Source organism: Sesamum indicum, linkage group LG8, assembly GCF_026168435.1.
Source record: "Sesamum indicum cultivar Baizhima isolate 11 linkage group LG8, ASM2616843v1, whole genome shotgun sequence".
NCBI classification, from domain to species: Eukaryota; Viridiplantae; Streptophyta; class Magnoliopsida; order Lamiales; family Pedaliaceae; genus Sesamum; species Sesamum indicum.
In genome coordinates, this window is record NC_142664.1 from 20,265,615 (window position 1) to 20,286,234 (window position 20,620).

The following is a 20,620-nucleotide window of genomic DNA, read 5'->3' on the forward strand; positions in this document are numbered from 1 at the left end:
TTATTATAATTTTTTACTACAATTAATATTTTGACTTCACTTGCAGACAACAACAACTACTAATCATTGTATAATCGTAATTAATTAATATTCACTATGAATTTTTAACTTTTAATCATAAAAATTAAGAAGTCATAATTATTCTTGTGACAATCACTAATATACACAAACCTTGTGAACCAAAAAAAGAAAAAAAAACACTACAATACAAGAGGAAATTATATACTAAGCCATAATAGTAATCTCATGATTTATATATATATATATATATATATATAAATATATATTACAACTTGTATCCTCGACGGAGGACATTTGAAGTACTTATCAGCAGAAAATTATACAGGAAATTTAATAATACTATTTTACATATATAGAAGCAAAATTAAATATAATGCTTATTTTTAATTAAATTGGAGGAGGGATCCTGAAAAACAAACCCTTCCAAAATCCTATGTACCCGCATCATTAATCTTTGATGGTCACACTTGAGATTCATCTTGAAGAAGAGGGACCTTCTGATCAGGAACATCATTCTTGTTGCCACCATCTGATTTTTGCATCGCTTCGTCTTTCATTTGTCCCCACAACACGGTGTAGTACCCCACTCCACACACAAATGCTCCCATCATGCTACACACCAAAATATTGATTCATTAGAAACTACGTCGTATAAATATTTAGAATCATTTACAAAGTCTGATAAAAGTAGATTGAAACGATTAGTAATTTATTAGGAGGCGACTATAAAATACGGTGATACATTAATAATTCATCAGGCTTTGAATAAAATGTATGACTAATTCAGATCACATCTTACGTAATTTTATTCAAATGGGTAAATATTTAAAAAAATATTATTTTATTTTATTTTATATTTTATTCAATCGAGCCCTATCACACGTAGCATTAGGGTGTATTGAAGTGAAAATGTTTACCTTCCATAATGAAAGGTGTCGGGGAAGAGGAGACATCCGAAGGTGCTGGCGTACGCAATTCCGAATGGCTTGAATATGGGCACGAAATAAGGTCCTTTCAATCGCGTGCACCATATCTGAACACTGCTGCGGATCAAACTGCTGAAAATTGCCTGTCATTTTGGAGGTTGCACATGATCACCCTCTTTGATCATCTCACTCAATATTTTCAATTTAAGTTAATTATAATTATTTCGACTTTGGTGAAAAATAAATTTACAAAAAATGTTCTTACTATTTGGAATCATACTTTCGAATTCAATGCAAGAACAGTTGGGGTCGTGAACAAAAATAAAAAATACATTATACGACTTTATCTGGGCCGATTACGGCATTGCAACACGTATCATGCTCATTTTATCGTTTGACTGCAATAAATTCATATTTTAAATTTTAAAGATGGCTGCATAACACATTTGTATTCCTTACATTTCCATCAAAATTGCACATTATTTTGCATTGAAATTCGGACCAATGACCTTTTATTTGGTCTGACTCTAGAATTATGTTGAACGATTTTTTTTATTTAAAAATTTAAACTGTTAGAGAGTAAAATTATCTAATATTAATAGTTGTGGATGTGTAATGGTAGTCTTACTGTTAAAACGATGACGAGGAGTTGGAAGTCAAGGTGCAGTGCCCATGCGGAAGGATCCCTCTCCATGAAGAGAGCAACAACAGCTGATTGGAGAGTCCCAAATAAGCTATAAAATGAGATTATTTTCATCACTTGTGGACACATTTTGATAGTTCCCACCTGATCATCACTCAAAACAATTCATAATTCCGTGTTAGCAAAATGCTTAAATTCAAATGATTTTTCAAAAATCAAAAGATAAAATATATAGGGTAATTAAATTATATCGACATGCACCCCTGATTTCAAGTATAGTCACACAAAACACTTTGTGTCCTTTGTAAAATTACAAATTAATACTTCCTTTGAAATTGCTGTTGTAATTACAAGTACACCTCCTATTCAATTATCAAACTTTACACAAATACCACCTCAAGGGTTGTATTTGTAATTTCATAAAGGGCGAGAGAGGTTATATATATAATTAGGCCTAGACTCAGGGGTGTCGATGAAATTTTTTCAAATATATATATATATATATATATGATAATATTAGAATTATAATTAATAAAAATAGGGGGTGGGGGGGTGGATGGACCTGGACAGTGTTCCAGATGGTTAGGGTAAATGAAGAAGCAGCAAAGAGAATGCAGCCAAGAATCCAGTTCTCATGGGTTGAAGTGAAGACGAAAAGGCGTGGAGGTGAAGGGGCTGCCAGTGAGGGAGATGATGATGAGTGGCTTCTGACCGTAGGCCCTTTGTAAAGAGTGATTGAGATTGCTCCCGCCGCCGATATCAACGTACCTATTAATCTTGCCTGGCTACCTGAGCTTTTCCACGCAAACTTCGTACTCCTAAAACACACAAATTTTAAAAAAGAGATGTGAGTTCAAGTTATAGGAATATTTGTATATGTTTATTGGTAAATTTTTTAATTTCATAGAATAGGGTTCAATACTTTAAGTCGTTTGATTTTACGTGATTTTTAAAATGATACTAAAATTAAAAAACTCAACACATTTCGTCCGCTTTTATGAGACTAAATGTGTCGAGTTTTCTCAATTTCAGGATAATTTTTTTAAAATCCTCTAATGTAATGTCAAGTTTTCTCAATTTTAATTAGGATAATTTTGAAAATTCTGTAAATTAAATGACTAAAAGTATTAGATTTCCTATCTTATGAGATTAAAAGTGTAATTTTTCCGTCTATAGATTTAGTAGTTTGCTGTTTTTTTATTTTTTTAACATATATTTTGTTCATACGAACTATTGATTGATTAATTAAGTCTTTCAATTTAAATATTTTAAATGAAGTAATCATTGCATACTGTAAAAAAGAAAAAAAAAAAACAGAAACATAAAAACAATATAAAGTAAAAGAAATTATGTTATGAGAAGGTATTTTATTTTTATTTTTCACACTTATGAGAATATTATATAGATTTTGATTGTCCAGTTAAAAGGGTAGTTCAATTATTCCTTTATACATCTTATATCAAAACAGTTGAAACCAAGGTGTAATAATTGTAGACATTCCGAGTAATTAATTAAGTGATTGTTGGAACCTTATTTTGTTTCCTACATTTTACATAACTACAGTTTTAAAATAATGATAAATCAGTATTTTTTTTAATCACAATTAAATAAAATAATATTAAAATTTAATTATTTTTACCACAATTAATCGATATTTGTCATGATTTTTAGCTGTGCAAAATATTTGTTATAAATTTTTAGTTATAATTAACTAATATTTTGTTATGAAAATTTTTTTAAACTTGTCTGCAGGACACGACTAATAATTGTTGCACATATAATTATCATAACTATGATAATTAATTATCACAAAATATTTGATTTCGTCATATAAACAACGTACATATTACTTTCCTAATTAGATCTAAGTTTCTTACTATAACAAAAAAATTCTTTATAATACATAAATCAATAATTCAATTTTAAATAAGATCTGAAATCCTACAAAATTCAAGACACCTTTACGTACATACAAATACATATAATTCCTAAAATACGCACCCTATCATTATGATATTGCTACTAGCTATAACTATATATATATATATATATATATATTGTAAAAAAAAAGGGATATGATATATTATAACGATTTAGAAAAATATTTTATTGTATTGCGAAATTTAGAGACCCCAAATAATTAATACATCATATTCCTAATTATTATTATTTTTTTCATAGATTTCCATACGCAGACCACAAAATTGTCCCTTCTACTTGTAGATTATGTCACCGTTAATCTTTAATTCAACTTTTTATTTGGCTCATATGAGTTGCTAATTAAAAAAGGTACTTATATCACTAATGTAATATATATATACTAAACATTTTTTTTAATTCTACATCATATTTTGTATTTTATATCACACGACGTAATTACATGTACATCATCTATATTTAGTATTGAACTTTATATGTATATTTAAAAAGAAAATTATTTCCACATATTATACAAATCAAGATGAATTTATAAAATATTAAAATAATAAATATATATATATATAAGAGTAAAATTAATTTAGATTCGATCAAATTCGATTTGAATTAAAATTTTTCTTACAAGAATTATATATGTACCTGAGGATGATTGCAAGAATGAAAGACATAGCAGGAATCTGATTGGCCATCCCACATGCAACTATGGGAGAGCTGTAACTTAGACCCACAAATGCTACGTTCTGCGCTATTGTTATCCTGCATGCAAATTTCCATCATTCCATTTAATTAAACCCTAATTTTCATTCTTCATTTTGGGGGGTGGGGGTACAGAAATGGGGGGGGGGGGGGACTAACCCTATCAGTCCAAGGAAGAAGACTCGCACGAGAAAAGGCAAGCTCAATTTTGGCGATACTGATCTGAAAATTTCACAAATATATAGATAGTATCAATTGATTAGTAGAGTAGAGAGCTTCAACTGAGTACTGCAACATCATGTGTTAGTGCATGCAAATGCTTAGGAACTTTGTCAAAGTTACTACACGGGAAATTCGATGTCGATCATATCAATATGTATTTATATGAGCTAGCTATAAATTGTTGGATAAATACATGATGATGATATCATGTAATCCAACTATGAATAACTTATAATGGTGTAAACTTACATGGGCGGCATTGCCAGGCCCGTCGCTATCGTATGATCAATGAAGTGAGCAGTGCGACATGTGTGTATTCATGTCCCTAGCTAGCTAGAGAGGTGAGACATATACATATATCTATATATATAGCTATAGATATACCTATCCTTATCAAAAAAGAAGGAATAGGGCAGAAGTATGATTGATCCAAGAGCATTGGTGTAGACAACAAAGACATAAGGGCTCATCCCTTTAGACATGGCGGTGCTAGCCATTATAGTCAATCCTATAATGCAACCCTCCACCACCACCATCGCCGCGCACGGCACCACCTCTCTTAACGCCGCCTTTACTCCACCACCCATCTCTCTCTACCTCTCTCTCTCTCTTGATTGTATGTGTATAATGCATGATCATCAAGTTCCAACAAATTGACCTATTTATTGACGTTCAAATCCTACTGTTTTTCAAATAGGACGAGAGAGAGAGAAGAGAAAAGAAGAGAGGAGGGTAACCCTTCATGGAGACGTGAAGCTACTTTGAGGGGAATTAGCAACTCGTATGACGTCCCATGCATCTCTAGGGAAGCCTATATACATACATCATAATTTATATATATATATATATATATTTCGCCTTTTATGGAAAACCTTGTCCCCATCTGATCGACCGAGTCTGGAATACACATTTTTGGCCATGTTAACAAATTCGGCAATTTTTGTACTCAATTTACAAATTCTTAAAAATACAGAATAAAATTATCAAAATAAATTTGTACAATATTAAAATTGTCATCTTTATTTACAGTACTAAAATTATAATTCTTTTTCAATTCATACACAACTATATTTTTAAAAATAAGTCATATAATAATAATTATTCGTACATTCAGTGCTCGACTCACCGGATGTAGCACGAATCTAATCCATTTTAATTTTTATCCCATACTGTCTAACAATTTAAATACAATAAACTTTGAGCATATTTATTGTATTATGGTCATAACCTGAAATAATTGAATTGAGGGCATTATCTTGGTGGTTGGTATGAATTAAGGGCCTACCATAAATATTAATTAATCCCTTGGGCCCCTCTAATTACGTATAAAACTACCAACTCCCATATCGTTTTGAATTAATGAATGAAGGGTGAGTCGTAATTAGGCAATGGGAATATTTTTCGGGGCATTAATTGGTGGTTTGATTCGCACTTAGGTTAAGTAAACAGCTTCTTAATTTGTAATTAGGGGAATGATTAATTTAGTTCTTGATTGTGTAATCCGGTGTCGTTTTGTGGTGCATCAGCAGAATTAATTCTTGGGATCTTGACGGGGAAGACCTAACAATTCGTCACGTCCTTCCCCATTAATTATACTGTGCGTGTACGTGGAACCTTGTCAACTTTTTTGGTGACGTTAGCCCTTGTCTCCTTGAGTTTTTTCTTTTCTTTTTTTTTTAGAAAATTAGTTGTAATTATATTTTAATTTTTTGTTGTTGATATTAACTACTTTTGTGAATTTGGAGACACGAATATGAATTTATTTTAAAACAAAAATAAATATTAAAAATACAATATGTGATTCTCTAAATTACAAAAAAATTATGTATAATTACACCAAATTTTTTTAAAAAAAACTTATATTGTTTACATTCGATTTATACAAGAGATGATAGAGTGGTGCAGCCCTACATGCACTCGAATGGTCGTGTGAATTTTAAATTTATATCTATTTATTATTTTAACTTATGGATAACTAATTTAAATTATTTTAATCTTTGAATTCTATCACCTGCAGCATAAATTTGGATTTTTGTCAGCCATTGTGAAGGAATTAATTCGGCAAATACTGAAATTAGTTGGAAATCTTTAATTTAATTTAGGGTTAAATACGCTTTGCACTCCTGAATTATGTATTATCTCTTATTTATACCTCTAAAATATAAAAGGTAACAAAAACACCCTTAACAAAATAATTTGACATTTATAAGACAAATTCCACTCTCACTTACCCCTATGCTTTTCTTATTCTACTTCCTAAAATATGTTTTATAAAAATATCTCCCCCAAATTATTTTTAGTGATGTAAAGTTTTACTCACATTTGATTTTAAAATTATATTTTTTTATAAATTATGGAACACAAAAATTATTTATAATAAGCTCAATATACACAAATATATTTTACAAAATAAATAGATTATGTTAAAAAGTACATGTAAATATGTGCCAATACATAATGCGTATAATTCTATAGAAAAAGTATGTTATATAACTTATATATAAATTTTTATTCAACTACATGTCCATAAAATAAAAATATATCATATCAATTACTTAAAAAATATAGAATATTATTCTATATTAATTATATCATGGAATTGCATATTTTACAGTATATATATGCTTGATGTAATATTTTAAATTTATATTGATAATTTATTTTTTAAAAAACTTCAATTATATAACAATACAGGCAAAAATTATGTAAAGCCTTTACTAGTTGTGTAAAAAATATACACATTATAAATTTATGGAGTTTATACAGATTCTATACTCAGTATAAAAATTATAAATTTAAAGTATTATTTATATTAAATAAAAAAATTATAATAATTTAAATTATATTTAGGAGAATGATGGCCATAGAGTTATTTTATTGGTGTAAATAGTAAGGGCATTTTCATTATAAAAAAATTAGTATATATCATAAAAAGTCATTTTATTCCGTTTATAGTTTAGGGATATAAATACATTTTATGCATAATTAGGGATTCAAAGTGTATTTAACTTTATTTATTTACTAAAAATGAAAAATGTAAGTCCATTCAAAAATGAACTTAATAGTCTGATGGAAAGTTGCAAGTGCTAGGGTTTTAAGGCAATTATGACCTATATGCAAACTTTATGCATTATCGTGAACAAAGTGCGCCTAGTCACTCAGATCTGACATCCCTCTACTATCCATTCTTGGTTTATTCTTGTTCACACAAATTTCCAATTTGTAAAAAAAATTACGAGATTATATACATATATTTATATATATATATATATATATACAAATGAAATTTTATAACTTCAAATAAAAAGTGGTTACAATTTTTGTATACTTAAGTAGATAATCCTTAGATTTTTTGCTTCGAATGTCGATTTAATAACTGGCTTGAAGTTTGTTCTTGAATCGGATGCATAATCTTCTCCGATTATCAGAACTTGAAGATTGAGGCCAAAAAAGTCGCAGAACCTTCGCGGTAGTAGAATTTCATTGTGCCAGGAAATTTTTGGACTTCAATCTTTTGATTTGTTGTATATGTGTAGTCTTGTATTGTAATGAATTGTTGAGTGATGAAGTAGCCTAGATCATGCATACACTCCCCTAGATCAGCTTAATTAAGAGAATATATTTGCATAAAGACCACATGTAATTGCTTCTGGATACCATGAAAATAGAAAAGAAAAGAATAATTAAAGTATGAGGAGCCATATTTACTTAATTACTTTATATTTGGAAGGATGAGAAATCTAACTTAGATCAGGTTTGATTAGATATGAATTAATTACAGTAAATTTTTTTCCCGAAAAGAAATTACAAAGTATAATAACCAAAGTAGCATAAGGCTAAAAAGTTTGAACAATAGAAAGACTCGCCAACAAAGAAAACGAAAAGCAAAAAGAGTCCTAAATCATGAGCCACGAACCCAAACATGCAGCATTTGAAAATTTGAGACACTAACGACGGAGCATCCATCCCGATCCCCTCAAACATACATCTATTGCGATTATGCCACAATGACAGTACAAGGTAAGGAACGAGGTGCTCCGAATGTGTCAATCCCCCATGAGTATGCTGCACCCAATCCTCCACCCCCATGCTACACCCAACGCCAAGGAATGCCAGAGAACGCCCACACCAATCTCACCAACAATCAACCAAGATATGCTCCAAGCTATCTTTCGTTTCACCACAGACCGCACAAACACCATCCACCTCCACCTGCCTATGCTCCAAGCTATTGATACCCCGACACAATCTTTGAGAAAATGTAACACATTAAAGTATTTTGTTCTTGTTTGAATTAAATTCTTATGAATAAGTTTTTAAACTCAATTTTTAAATTTTTAACAACTTAAACTTATTTTAATATATTATTAACTTATTTAATTTCTAGTATAAAATGAAGAGAAATGTATCAATAAAAATTCAAAAATATTTGTCACATCAAATAAGGATAAATATTTAAAATTTATTTATTTTTCAATCATACCAAATAATTTAAATAAAAATTACTATTATTTCTCTCTCTCTCTCTCTTTTTTTTTTTTTTCTCATTGAACGAAACGAACCCTAAAATTAAGGCATTTTAAACCTAAAATCTGCATTAGTTGACCCTGATTTTATGGATTTACTTAGCATTTTCATTTGGCTAAGGTTCTTCAATAAAAGGGGGAAAAACATATGCGTGTCGTTCTTAATTTCTTACAATTATGTTGGAATACAACTTTTCTTTATATAATTAGATTAGATATTTAGGAGGGGATAATTAATTCAACAATAATATCTGATTACGATTATACTATTTTGACTTTATGTATATTACTTTTACCCTCTTAAAATATAAAAATATCTTTAGAGTATATTTGTCAATAAATTATTCAGAACACTGAATGGTGGGCAAAGTTCAAAGCTTATACATTTTTTTGTAAACTACAACAAGTTCAGACGTAGCTCCCTTCTTTTTGTCTTGGGTGTGAAGCAGTGTCAAACTAAAATGCTCAACAAGCATTAGCTCTCCCTGAAAAGGAGGAGATCCAGCCGCACTTTCCAGTATGACTAGTTGACTACCTTGTTACAAGTTCACTCCAGTCACTAGCCCTGCTTTCGGCATCCCCCACCTTGCGGTTAAGGTATGTTCTTCTCAAATTTGTCATAATTATAAATAATACGTATTTAACCAAAAAAGGAATTGTAAATTACAGTAAGCTCCCCTAAGGTTTGATATTATTATCTAGTAATTAGCTCATTTCGTTAGTGTTCGTTAAATTTTCATCCATCTTTTATAGTAAATTTATCAAAATACCATTTGGACTATAAATTATAATTTTATGTATTTTAAAAAAAATTAAAACTTTTTAATTGACTAAGTAGATGATTTCTTTTGTAATTTTTCAAAAATTTTATCCACCTCACCCATTTTTTAATTACTTTAATATAATTTTTCTCTTTTTTTTTTTTTGAAAAAAAAAAAACAAGGACAAAGCTGACAATTCCAAGTCTCCATTTGAAGATTACAAAAATATTGAAATTTTTTTTAAAACAACAAGGTATTTATAATTATATCAAAAATCAGATCCTCTTAATTTACCCAAAAAGAGAATGAATCTTACCTCCTACATTTCTGTCCCCAGATATTGAACCACGCAGAAAATCTCACCAGAGTCCCTTCCCCTTTGCTCAATCAACATTGAAAGAAATGAAGGAGAAGAGTATAACATCTTCATAGAACAGAAGAGAGCCTAAAATGAAGAAGAATAAGAAGCCTTTCTACTACTTGAAATTATGCATTAACCACTCCATCCTCAGTGTTGTTCTGCAACAGAGGCGTCGTCTTGCCGTTTGATTCCAAGATTTCCGCCCCGCCATCTTCAACCGTCTTTGCTTCTTTAGCTTTTCCCCACATCACAGAGTAAAAGCCGACCACGACAATAATTGATCCGAGCACACTGTCAAAGATTAAGATTAACGGTTAACTGCATGCGGTTCTTGACAGAATGATGATTATCAGTACTTGGACTTCCTTTACTATTGGAATGAAGAACATAGGAAGTATCTGTACTCATGGAGATACCTTCCGAGATAGAGTGGTTCGCCCAAGATGACGGTACCCATTGCATTCGCAACGATGACTCCTAGAGGATGGAAAACGGATGCAAACAGAGGCCCCCTTTTCCTCACACACCACATTGAAATGGATACTTGGAAAGCATTGCCAAAAATAGCCTGCATGTTTGTTCACAAGATACAGCAAAAACGCACGTAAAAACTTTGCACTCATTTTTACAAGACAGTAGTGTTAAGATCAATAACAATAGAGACAAGTTGAAACGTTTAACGTCTTAGTCGTCTGCATAGAATTTGACCCCTCAGCTGATTATGGACTAACAAGGAGTATACGGTGTCTCAGTCAGTATAGAAGGATTACCGAGTATATAACAGGAATCAACCTCATCTTCGGTCTCAGGCTCCAGGAGCTGAGGTCTTTTTCCACAACCAAAGAGACTGATGCAGATGCAATGGCAATGAAGCAGCTATAGAAAAACATTAGAACCAGCTCCACAGGGCATTTCTTGAGAACTAATGCCTGCAAAACATTAACCAATAACACTAGATTTTTCACAATAAACACTTTTTTCACCTTACTAACTAAACAAACACTCAATCCAACCCTTCACCTGTGCTATGATAAAAAATGCCGACACCAACGAGTCGATTACAAGAAGAAATCCCCCCAAAATCCATGCCGACGAACTGGTGATTGTGTGAAAAGTTGCATTTGAATGAGATGAAGGTCCCAAAATTGAAGGGCCTTGATAGAGAGTTGCAACGACAGCACCGGTTATCGATACCACTGTTCCAACAGACTTAGCCAAGGTAGTTTTACTTCTGCAGTTGAACTTTTCCAGCCTAAATATAAGTAATCAGTAGAGAGTCAGCTGCTGCTGCTTATGATGATGATGATTATTGTTTCATTGTGCAAAACATGGAGAGGAGATGACAATCAACCTGAAAATGACGGCCAGGACGAAGGTGAAACCTGGGATGAGATTGAGGATTGAAGTAGAGAGTGATGCAGAGGCAAACTTGATTCCAGTATATCCTATGATCTGCACCAAGAACCTATACCCTTTACATAAATCAGTCACATTTCCTTCCAAATCATGGTTACGTAATCAGAAAACATCAAGATCATGGCCCAATAACTGGAAAACTCATAGTTAAATTAGCTACTTAGAACAGAGAAAATCAAGATTCGTACCCGATAACGCCAAGCAAGAAAAACCCACATAGGAAAGTGAAGAACAATGGGGGACGAATGGATCTACATGTAGTAGAGCAAGAATTAGCAGAGATTAGAAGTAATGAATGAAAGTGGGGGGAGAAGTTTTACCTGTATATGAATATGGAGAATGGAAGAAGAACGAGAGAACCGAGTCCATTTGAATAGGAGATGAATGTTAAGGTAGTCATGCCGTTAGACATGGCTACTTTCCCTGCTATCATTAAGCCCACCTGCGCAAACTGCACTATCACCATTAACACATATGGAACTGCCTTCTCCATCCCCATCTCTCTCTCTCTCTCTCTCTCTCTCTTCCTCTCTGTCACACACACACACACAGGAGAATTCGAGTAGAAAATGGCACCAACCTTGGGGGGGGGGGGGGGGTTGGTTTCTTGGGATACAAATATTGAAGGTGTTTCACATGGTTTAGTCATTAGTGAATAAAGATTTTAGTTTTCTGAGAAATCCAAGAATTCAGCTGTTGTTGTATGGACAGAATCATTTTGATAGCTACCTACGTAATTAGATCTTTCAACTCCCAGATTTGATTATGTATACCTTGTACCATGTTTCTCGTCATCTCACAAATGTATCTACTGTCCATATGGCATCATTCAATTTTCGAGTGTAAATATAATTTATTATGTCGTTTGATCATTCTTTGATACAAGTTGTAAGGTATAACTCTTAATCCTACGTTGATTATTTTTTATCTAAATATTTATTATAATTAAATTAAATTACAATCGACTCTTCTTATATTAGTCATAATTATAATTACCCTTTATTATTTGAAAATTATAAATACTACTGAAGTTAATAGTCACTTAATAAATATTTCTTGTGATAGTCCAGTGTAAGAAGTATACATTGAACGTCTATTAATTTTAGAGGTATTTATGATTTTCCCTTTAAGGAAGCATATTGTAATGTAATTAAATAATTTCTTTACTTTGCCATTAACCTTAAAAATGAGGTTATTTTTTAATTTATTATAATATACATTTACATAATTTCAAAACATGGGAATCACTTTTTTTTAATAATTTTAAATATTCAAAAAATAAAGACACTGGTGGCTAATTCTAAACAGACAGCCGCCATACTAAACTAAAGCCTTACGATTATCAGATCTGTGTTTAAATATCATAAATTATTTAATCATGAGTTGCCACCTGCTGACGTGTCCTACTCCACCATATCCAATTTTTTTTAATAATTTGTACTCATTCCTTCATTATAATAATAAGCATAAATTACAATGATATTTTCTAAAATTTAGCACGATTATGAATTTTTAATTATTTAAAAATTTAAAATTACCCATTGATATTTGATTAAATAATATAATTTTCTAATGGACGTATGAAATTATCAATTTTGCCCTTATTATTTCTTTAAAAAACTAAAAAAATAATTTTTTTTAAAAATTATAATAAAATTATCTACTTAATTCATAAAAAAATAAAAAATTTTAAAAAATAAATAAAATTATAATTTTTAATCATAAGAGCATTTTGGTCAGTTCGCCACAAAAAAAAAATGAAAACCTGAGAGATTGGGTTAATTGTTAGACAGTTATTAAAATTAAGGGGGTATTGATAATTTTTTAAATAATAAGAAAGCATTCATAATTATACTTAACTTTAGAAAAATTATTGTAATTTATCTTAATAATAGTAATGATGATGTAATGATAATTTGTCGTGTTATGGATGTAATTAAGTAAGAAATCCTTCACAAAACATTAACTTTAGAAAAATTATTGTAATTTATCTTAATAATAGTAATGATGATGTAATGATAATTTGTCGTGTTATGGATGTAATTAAGTAAGAAATCCTTCACAAAACATTAACTTTAGAAAAATTATTGTAATTTATCTTAATAATAGTAATGATGATGTAATGATAATTTGTCGTGTTATGGATGTAATTAAGTAAGAAATCCTTCACAAAACATTATTTTTACTGACAATTTTGACTTGAAACTTGGGAAACTGCGCCTCGGTCTGAGATAAATTACATTAATATCTCGTGAAATTAAATTTAAATATAAAAACACCTCATAATTCTTTTAAAAAAAAATTATAATAAATTACGCTTTTGGTCCATGTCCAAAGATCGAAGAAATTCGTAACAAGACTGTGTTCCCAATTCCATTAACTTCAGTTCTAACCATTGGACCAAAATCTTTACAATTTAAAAAGATTACGGATCAAAATTATCCCTATAAATGTTTAGGGACAAAAATCAATTTTGGCCCCAAGTATATGAACTAAAAGTATAATTTACCATAAAATTACAAGCACACCTCTTGAAATTACAGTTGTAAACAACTACCCTTTGTTTAATAATAAAGTTTACACGAATGTTTTTTGAGGTGTATTATACGAACATCTCTTCAAGAACTATAACTGTAAGTTTATAAAAAAGAGTGTAGTATTTGTGTATTTGAATCTAACATCGAGAAGCGTCAAATACTAATGAATAATTTAACTTACAAAAAATCAAGATTAGAAGAACATCACAAGCGATGATCGTGTCATATACAGTAACGTTTACAATTGTAATTACAGAATCTGTGCAGCCAAATTTTCGAAATTCTCATAATTATAAACTCAATTTCAGCAAATGCTTCCTCTTTCCGACAAGACTCACTCCTCTCTAACACTTTTTGTTAAATTGGATATTGATAAGAGCGTGTAGTCTGACTCAACATTTATTATATAATTTTCATAGAATCCGACGTTTATCATATAAATTTTATGAGATCCGATTTCGCGGAAGTGAATTTTATTTTCTCAATACTCTACGAACATCGTTATTACATGTTACAAGTGAGTTCATTTTCGGACCACATAAAACTTATTATGTTATTCCAATTTTTATATGACTGGTTGAGTTAGTTTTAGTTTTCTTCATTAGTCATGTCCAGTAAGCAAAATACCTGCAACTGGACTTGCTTTAATTACTTGTACAATTGGGACAAAGGTACCCTCAAATGCTTTGATTACTTGTACAATTGGGACATTAGTGCCCCAAAAAGGATGCACGCAGTGCAGCCTCCCACTTCAGAAGGGGCTGCTCTCATTTATAGCCTATAACAACCTTTCTACGATCACTGCCTGTAATTTTACATTCTTCACCATCTTCAGACACTATTTTGCCATCTTTACAGTTCAAGAATTGCAAGTATGACTCAATTTTCTGCTTGCAGCAAATGATTACAAATAATTTTACGGTTCTTCGACGTTTTCTTGCAACAGAGGAGCTTCATAGCTTGATGCTTCTGTTCCCTTGTTTAACTCACCTTCTTTAGCCTTTCCCCACATCACGGCATAGAAACCAATAATCAACACCAATGCTCCGATCAAACTGAAAATAAAAATGAAATGTGGTCGGAAGATATTTCGTTGCATTATCCAGAAGAAAATTGTGAATGCTAAGAATAGAATTCCAAGACTTACCTTCCTAGGTAGAGAATGTCTTTCATAAAGATGACACCAATGACAACGGCAATGACGATCGTTAGAGGCTTAAACAGGGCAACAAAGAGCGGACCTGTCCTCCAAAGGCACCAAGCAGTAACATAGAGCCTGTATGCTATGTTAATGATAGCCTGCATGGACAAATTCGTGCATTATGTTTTACTTTGATCGGAAACTTTTTCATTTTTAGTTTCAGACAAGAAGTTGATGTTGAGACCTATCTGGTATATTAGATTGATTTCTCAAGTAGTGTTTGGCAAAAATCTCCTTTTGACTCTTACAATGAAACTTAGGGAGTCGACTTTCATTACAGGATTTCGAGAAAACTTTGAAAGGATGCATAGAAATGAAAGCAATGAATAGCCAAAACTTAGACAAAAAGCCGGTATAGAGACGTCACCAGCTTATTGGATGGGTTTCTCAATAGTGGTCGGTCAAGAATCTATTTTTGGCTCTGATGGTGAAACTTAGAAAGTAGTCATAGTGAAGATACACGAAATTATCATACGTGGAGATAACTCGAGAGGATGCATAGATTAATATCAGTTATTAGACTAGTAGATTAACAGATCTATGCCAGTTATTAGACTAGATAAAAAGGCAAGCCAGTTCAGGTAGTTTGATCCAGAAATATAGATGTTGTCTGAAATTTGAAATCTAAGTTGTTTCAACTGAATGATAAGCCAAACTCTCTCTCTCTCTCTCTCTCTCTCTCTCTCTCTCTCTCACACACACACACACACACAGAAGTGTAGATGATTGAGAATGGTGATAGTAGTCATATCATTTGCTTACCGAATAGAAAACAGCAATCAGTCCAATCTTTGTCTCAATTCTCCAAGCAGTTAAATCTCTTTCTGCAATTAGACTAACCAGTGACGATTGGATTGTCACGAAACAGCAGTAAAAAGCAACTACAATCATCTCGGCTCGATACATCTTCAGTATTGAGGCCTGCAACATTGTTAAGGGGAAAAAAAACCTTTCAAAGTCACATCATCCGCAATTTCATTTCATTTTCTGTCCAGTGAGCTGTTTAATATGAAGTCAAACCTGTAGTATGCACCATGATGCCGTCATAAAAGAGGCACAAGCAAGCAAAAATCCTCCTAGAACCCAATTTTGTGTCTGCGGCAAGTGGAGTTGTGTAGAAGATCCAGAAGTTATAGCACCGATGATAGCTGGTCCCTTATAGAAAGTCACAATAAATGCTCCCGAGATGGAAACCAAAGTCCCGAAAACCTTAGAAATGGTACTTAATTTTCTCAAATGTACTTCTTCCATCCTGAGACAAACAATTTATGTAGATCGAGGTGAATTAAGAAGGATAAATGCGCTAAAACATGATAACATACATTCACGATCCATATCTGTGATCATCGAGGCCAAGAAAGAAGCATAGAGTGTCAGTTTAACTACATAATACAAACATTTACATTTATCCATATCAGTGATCATTGGAGTCAACCAGAAGAAGCCCCTTTTTTTTTTGGGTTATGTTTGGATGATTTTGACATTACTTAGTTTTAAATGAACACTGAATACTTATTGAATAGTGGAGCATCCTTAGGGTAGCTTGCTTCCTTCAGTTGTTTAATGCATCTCTGCATCACAATCAAGAGAGCTTGAGTTACCATGGATCACTTGCAACAAGGACACACCTTCAATCCCATAGAAGAGTAGTGTCGTAATGCTTGGCACCAGACGTTTTAAAGAAATTGATATATTGATACAGGCTGATAGCCTGCATATGACATTGCATATTCTAAAACCACCGCCAAATTGTTCCCTCTCTTAAGAATTTCTAGAAGTAAGAACATTGTCTATCTTCTCTTGTTAACATGTATGAAATCTGATGCAGTTAAGTATTGGTGTAATACAAGGATATACGTGTAGAAAGGCCAACTTTCTTTTTTTTTCTTCTGGTTAATTATGAATAGAATCATTGACATCTCCGGAGATTTTGTAGGGATGAGTTATATTAGGCAATCAGGATTAGTATGAAATCTTCTGATGCAAATATTACCTAGCAGTTGCTTAGTCTGTTAATTCTCTAACAAACCTTGTTGTTATGCCAAGTATTAAGCAGGTCACAAGCATAATTAACCAATTAATAATGAATTATCTTACCTGAAAATAATGGCGAGGATGTATGTGAATGCAGGTACAAGATTCAACATGGCTGTACTAAGTGTTGGAGAGCTATAGTTTATGCCAGCATAACTACCAATCTCTGCAAAACATCTAGCAAGAAAAATCCACGAAAGTAATGAGCATGATCTCTTCAAAAGCAGCAGAATCCAAGTTTATTCTACTCAGCATGTCCAAGATTCATGCATGAAACAGCCAAGTTATATCTCAATATGAGATTGTGGCCTCATTTTCACAAAGTCAGAATTCAGTCACTTATGCAACAAGTAATAAACTTCGAAGTCATTGTTAACATTAACAAACAGCACATCAATGTCTTTTCTCGCATGAAAAGATGATAGACATCCTATCCCATTTTGGTGCTTTAGTCATGATTTCTTCAAGAATAAAGACATTGAACCTTTGAAGTTGCAGCAGAAACTTCATAAAAAATTATTTTCCAGTTTCACAAATGCTGGCTGTATGAAGTTACGCTCAAAATTTTCTTATTACAGACAAGTTCCATGTTATACTCTATCAATTAAGGTGGAATTAAGTCAGTATTAAATTCTCCCTATGCCATCTGAGAATCGAAGTGTTCAACTTGACTCATTCTATGCTACACCTAGTGCACTAGACCGTGCAGAATCAAAGTATTTGATTGGCAGATAGAGGAGTCTACCAGAAATAAACTGTGGTTGGGCTAAGCGCAATGCATTTGATACAACATATTATTCTTCAAACCTCAGATGAAATCAACCATATATGTATACTATATATAGCTTTGAACCAATCCCAGCATCAGCATCCGAACACAGCCCACATCATTTGATCTCTATATTTTTTATTTGAACTTGGAACACATTCAATCAGCTCATTGCCAAAACAGGACTGATCAAGAACCTATTACCACATATTTCTTGTGTATCTCTTTCTTAGTATAGTTTCTTGAAATTTACCAATAATTGCCAAAACCCATCACCCAGCATCATAGATGAACGAATATTTTCCCCCAAAAGTTGCACGCTACAGTTCTAAAGCACCACAATCTTGGACTCAATTCAGAAACACACACACACTAAACAGTGGTACTAAATTTTGAAGATTGATTTCACTAACCCAAAAGAAGCAAGCAAGCAAATCCTCCAGAGAACAGGGAATGATAAAGGGGGTCTCTTTGACCTGCCAACAATCAAAATTCACCCAATTAACTCAGAAAATTCTTTCAACAACACATACTAAATTAGAGATGCACAGGTAGAAGTAAAACAGAGAAAAGGGTACAAACCCATGGAAGAGAAATGCAGTAGGAAATAGAATAAGAGTGGCGAAGCCATTAGAGTAAACAGACAAAATGTAAAAGCTGATTCCCTTGGACATGGCCATTTTGCTTATAATCATGTTTATGGCTAAAGCTACAACAGCTGAAACCATGCCTATGAAAGGCAGTGAGCTCTGGATCCATGGCCACTGCCTCGTCGCCATCTCCTCCAAGAATTGCCTACTCCTACTTGCAGAAACAGAAATCTTGGGCCTTTTTAATTTGCAGAAAAGTTTCAAACTTGGAGTCTGGATGCTGTTGCTTGTAGGCCAGTAGTTGACAATTTAATACAGCGGGAAGTAGGCGGCTTGCAATTTCTTCATTTCTTTTTCTTTTCATACTACACTGCGGAATTCCTTGTTAGCGAATATATGTGTGGCTCAGCTAATATTTCGTTTCAAATTTTTTATTATTTTTATAAATTATTATGTGGAAAAAAATTTATATTTTTTATTTTATACAAAAATATATTTTATCATTATAATTAAATTGAAATCAAGACGTATTATGATTAAAATAAAAAATTCAGTCCGAACTAATATAAATACTTGATTGGTTAATTCTTTCTCCATCTTAATATTATGATTTTCTCCTAATTTGATTACACCAAATTTTAGAAAATGTTCACAAATTGAAACGTGCAAAGAAAATTGGTTGGTATTAAATTATTAATTTAAAAGAAATTATGTTTCTTAGAAAGAAAAAATTGAAATATTTATACATTGAATTAGATTGATAAATTTAGAACAGAAGTACATTGAGTTAGGCAGCTTTTTTAAATAATAGTTAATGTAAATTTGGTACTAGCTTTAATTTTGTTACATGGGTAAAATCGTGGCACATCAATTATTTTTATTTCATACATAGCTTAAGTAAGTGGGTATTCGTAATACGCACCTTGTGGGGTGTAAAACCCTTAAATGATTATTTCAAATAGACAGACACCTAAATCAACTATTACAAAGAATAAATAATACAAAATATGCAGACCAAATATTTCAAATTTATAATACAATAAATGAAAGTAGAAGAACAATAAGAAGTTAAATGGCTTATGGAGCCAAATTCGATGGGAATAGTCCACAACCACCAAAATCGACAACCAATAGAGCGATTGCTGAACCCAAAACCACATACCACCAAGGCCGGTCACACAGACCCATTAAAAACCACCACCAAAGTTCAGTCATATAGACCCACTTCATTTTCCACAAAGGAACACTTCGGACCACTCAGAAGAATTCCGCTTAGGAATTTATTCATTTTTCTTTCATCAAAAAAACTACCGGAGTATTTATAGGATATAGGCATTGATATCCGAGAGAGAGGGAGACGACAGACAAGAAAACTGAGAACAAAGAAGGGGAAGAAGATGATGAGACGGACAATTAGAGTTAGGGAAATTCATTCTGCACACACACACACGGAGAGAGAGAGAGAGAGAGAGAGAGAGAGAGAGAGAGAGAGAGAGAGAGAGAGAGAGAGAGAGAGAGGGTAATGGGTATGGAGGGAGACGACAGACAAGAAAACTGAGAACAAAGAAGGGGAAGAAGATGATGAGACGGACAATTAGAGTTAGGGATTTTCATTCTGCACACACACACACACGGAGAGAGAGAGAGAGAGAGAGAGAGAGAGAGAGAGAGAGAGAGAGAGAGAGAGAGAAAGGGTAATGGGTATGGAGGGAGACGACAGACAAGAAAACTGAGAACAAAGAAGGGGAAGAAGATGATGAGACAGACAATTAGAGTTAGGGATTTTCATTCTGCACACACACACACACGGAGAGAGAGAGAGAGAGAGAGAGAGAGAGAGAGAGAGAGAGAGAGAGGGTAATGGGTATGGGTATGGGTATGAGCCAAGCCACCCAAGTGTGTGGGCCTAGGGGTGTGGACTTGGGCCTATTAATTTTGGTCATTGACCATAACTTTCCAATATTTTCCACCTTAGACGA

The 20,620-nt window shown here is 32.4% G+C and overlaps 3 protein-coding genes across 4 annotated transcripts; all 3 read right to left on the minus strand.

The window, feature by feature from the left end:
- Positions 1–233: 233 nt before the first annotated feature.
- Positions 234–5,087, minus strand: LOC105168648 (WAT1-related protein At1g70260-like). Its single transcript, XM_011088780.3, has 7 exons — positions 4,831–5,087; positions 4,384–4,446; positions 4,168–4,284; positions 2,153–2,408; positions 1,576–1,734; positions 939–1,090; positions 234–633 (listed from the first exon to the last, which is right to left on the minus strand). The coding sequence occupies exons 1-7, from the start codon at positions 5,031–5,033 to the stop codon at positions 483–485; spliced, it is 1,101 nt and encodes a 366-aa protein (XP_011087082.2). The 5' UTR covers positions 5,034–5,087; the 3' UTR covers positions 234–482.
- Positions 5,088–10,073: 4,986 nt separating this feature from the next.
- On the minus strand, positions 10,074–12,235 carry LOC105168230 (WAT1-related protein At4g15540). 2 transcript variants are annotated; one of them, XM_088883781.1, is made up of 7 exons: positions 11,831–12,235; positions 11,699–11,761; positions 11,446–11,546; positions 11,115–11,346; positions 10,865–11,023; positions 10,511–10,662; positions 10,074–10,385 (listed from the first exon to the last, which is right to left on the minus strand). In XM_088883781.1, the coding sequence occupies exons 2-7, from the start codon at positions 11,726–11,728 to the stop codon at positions 10,220–10,222; spliced, it is 840 nt and encodes a 279-aa protein (XP_088739907.1). In that variant the 5' UTR covers positions 11,729–11,761; positions 11,831–12,235; the 3' UTR covers positions 10,074–10,219. The 2 variants fall into 2 exon arrangements, with proteins under 2 accessions (XP_088739907.1, XP_011086525.2); XM_011088223.3 differs by having other exon boundaries at positions 11,446–11,559; positions 11,831–12,231.
- A 2,484-nt stretch (positions 12,236–14,719) lies between these two features.
- LOC105168229 (WAT1-related protein At3g28050) lies at positions 14,720–19,007 on the minus strand. The gene is made up of 7 exons (XM_011088222.3): positions 18,634–19,007; positions 18,465–18,527; positions 17,346–17,459; positions 16,269–16,500; positions 16,011–16,169; positions 15,195–15,346; positions 14,720–15,102 (listed from the first exon to the last, which is right to left on the minus strand). Exons 1-7 carry the CDS (start codon positions 18,828–18,830, stop codon positions 14,964–14,966), a joined length of 1,056 nt encoding a protein of 351 aa, XP_011086524.1. The 5' UTR covers positions 18,831–19,007; the 3' UTR covers positions 14,720–14,963.
- Positions 19,008–20,620: the final 1,613 nt, after the last annotated feature.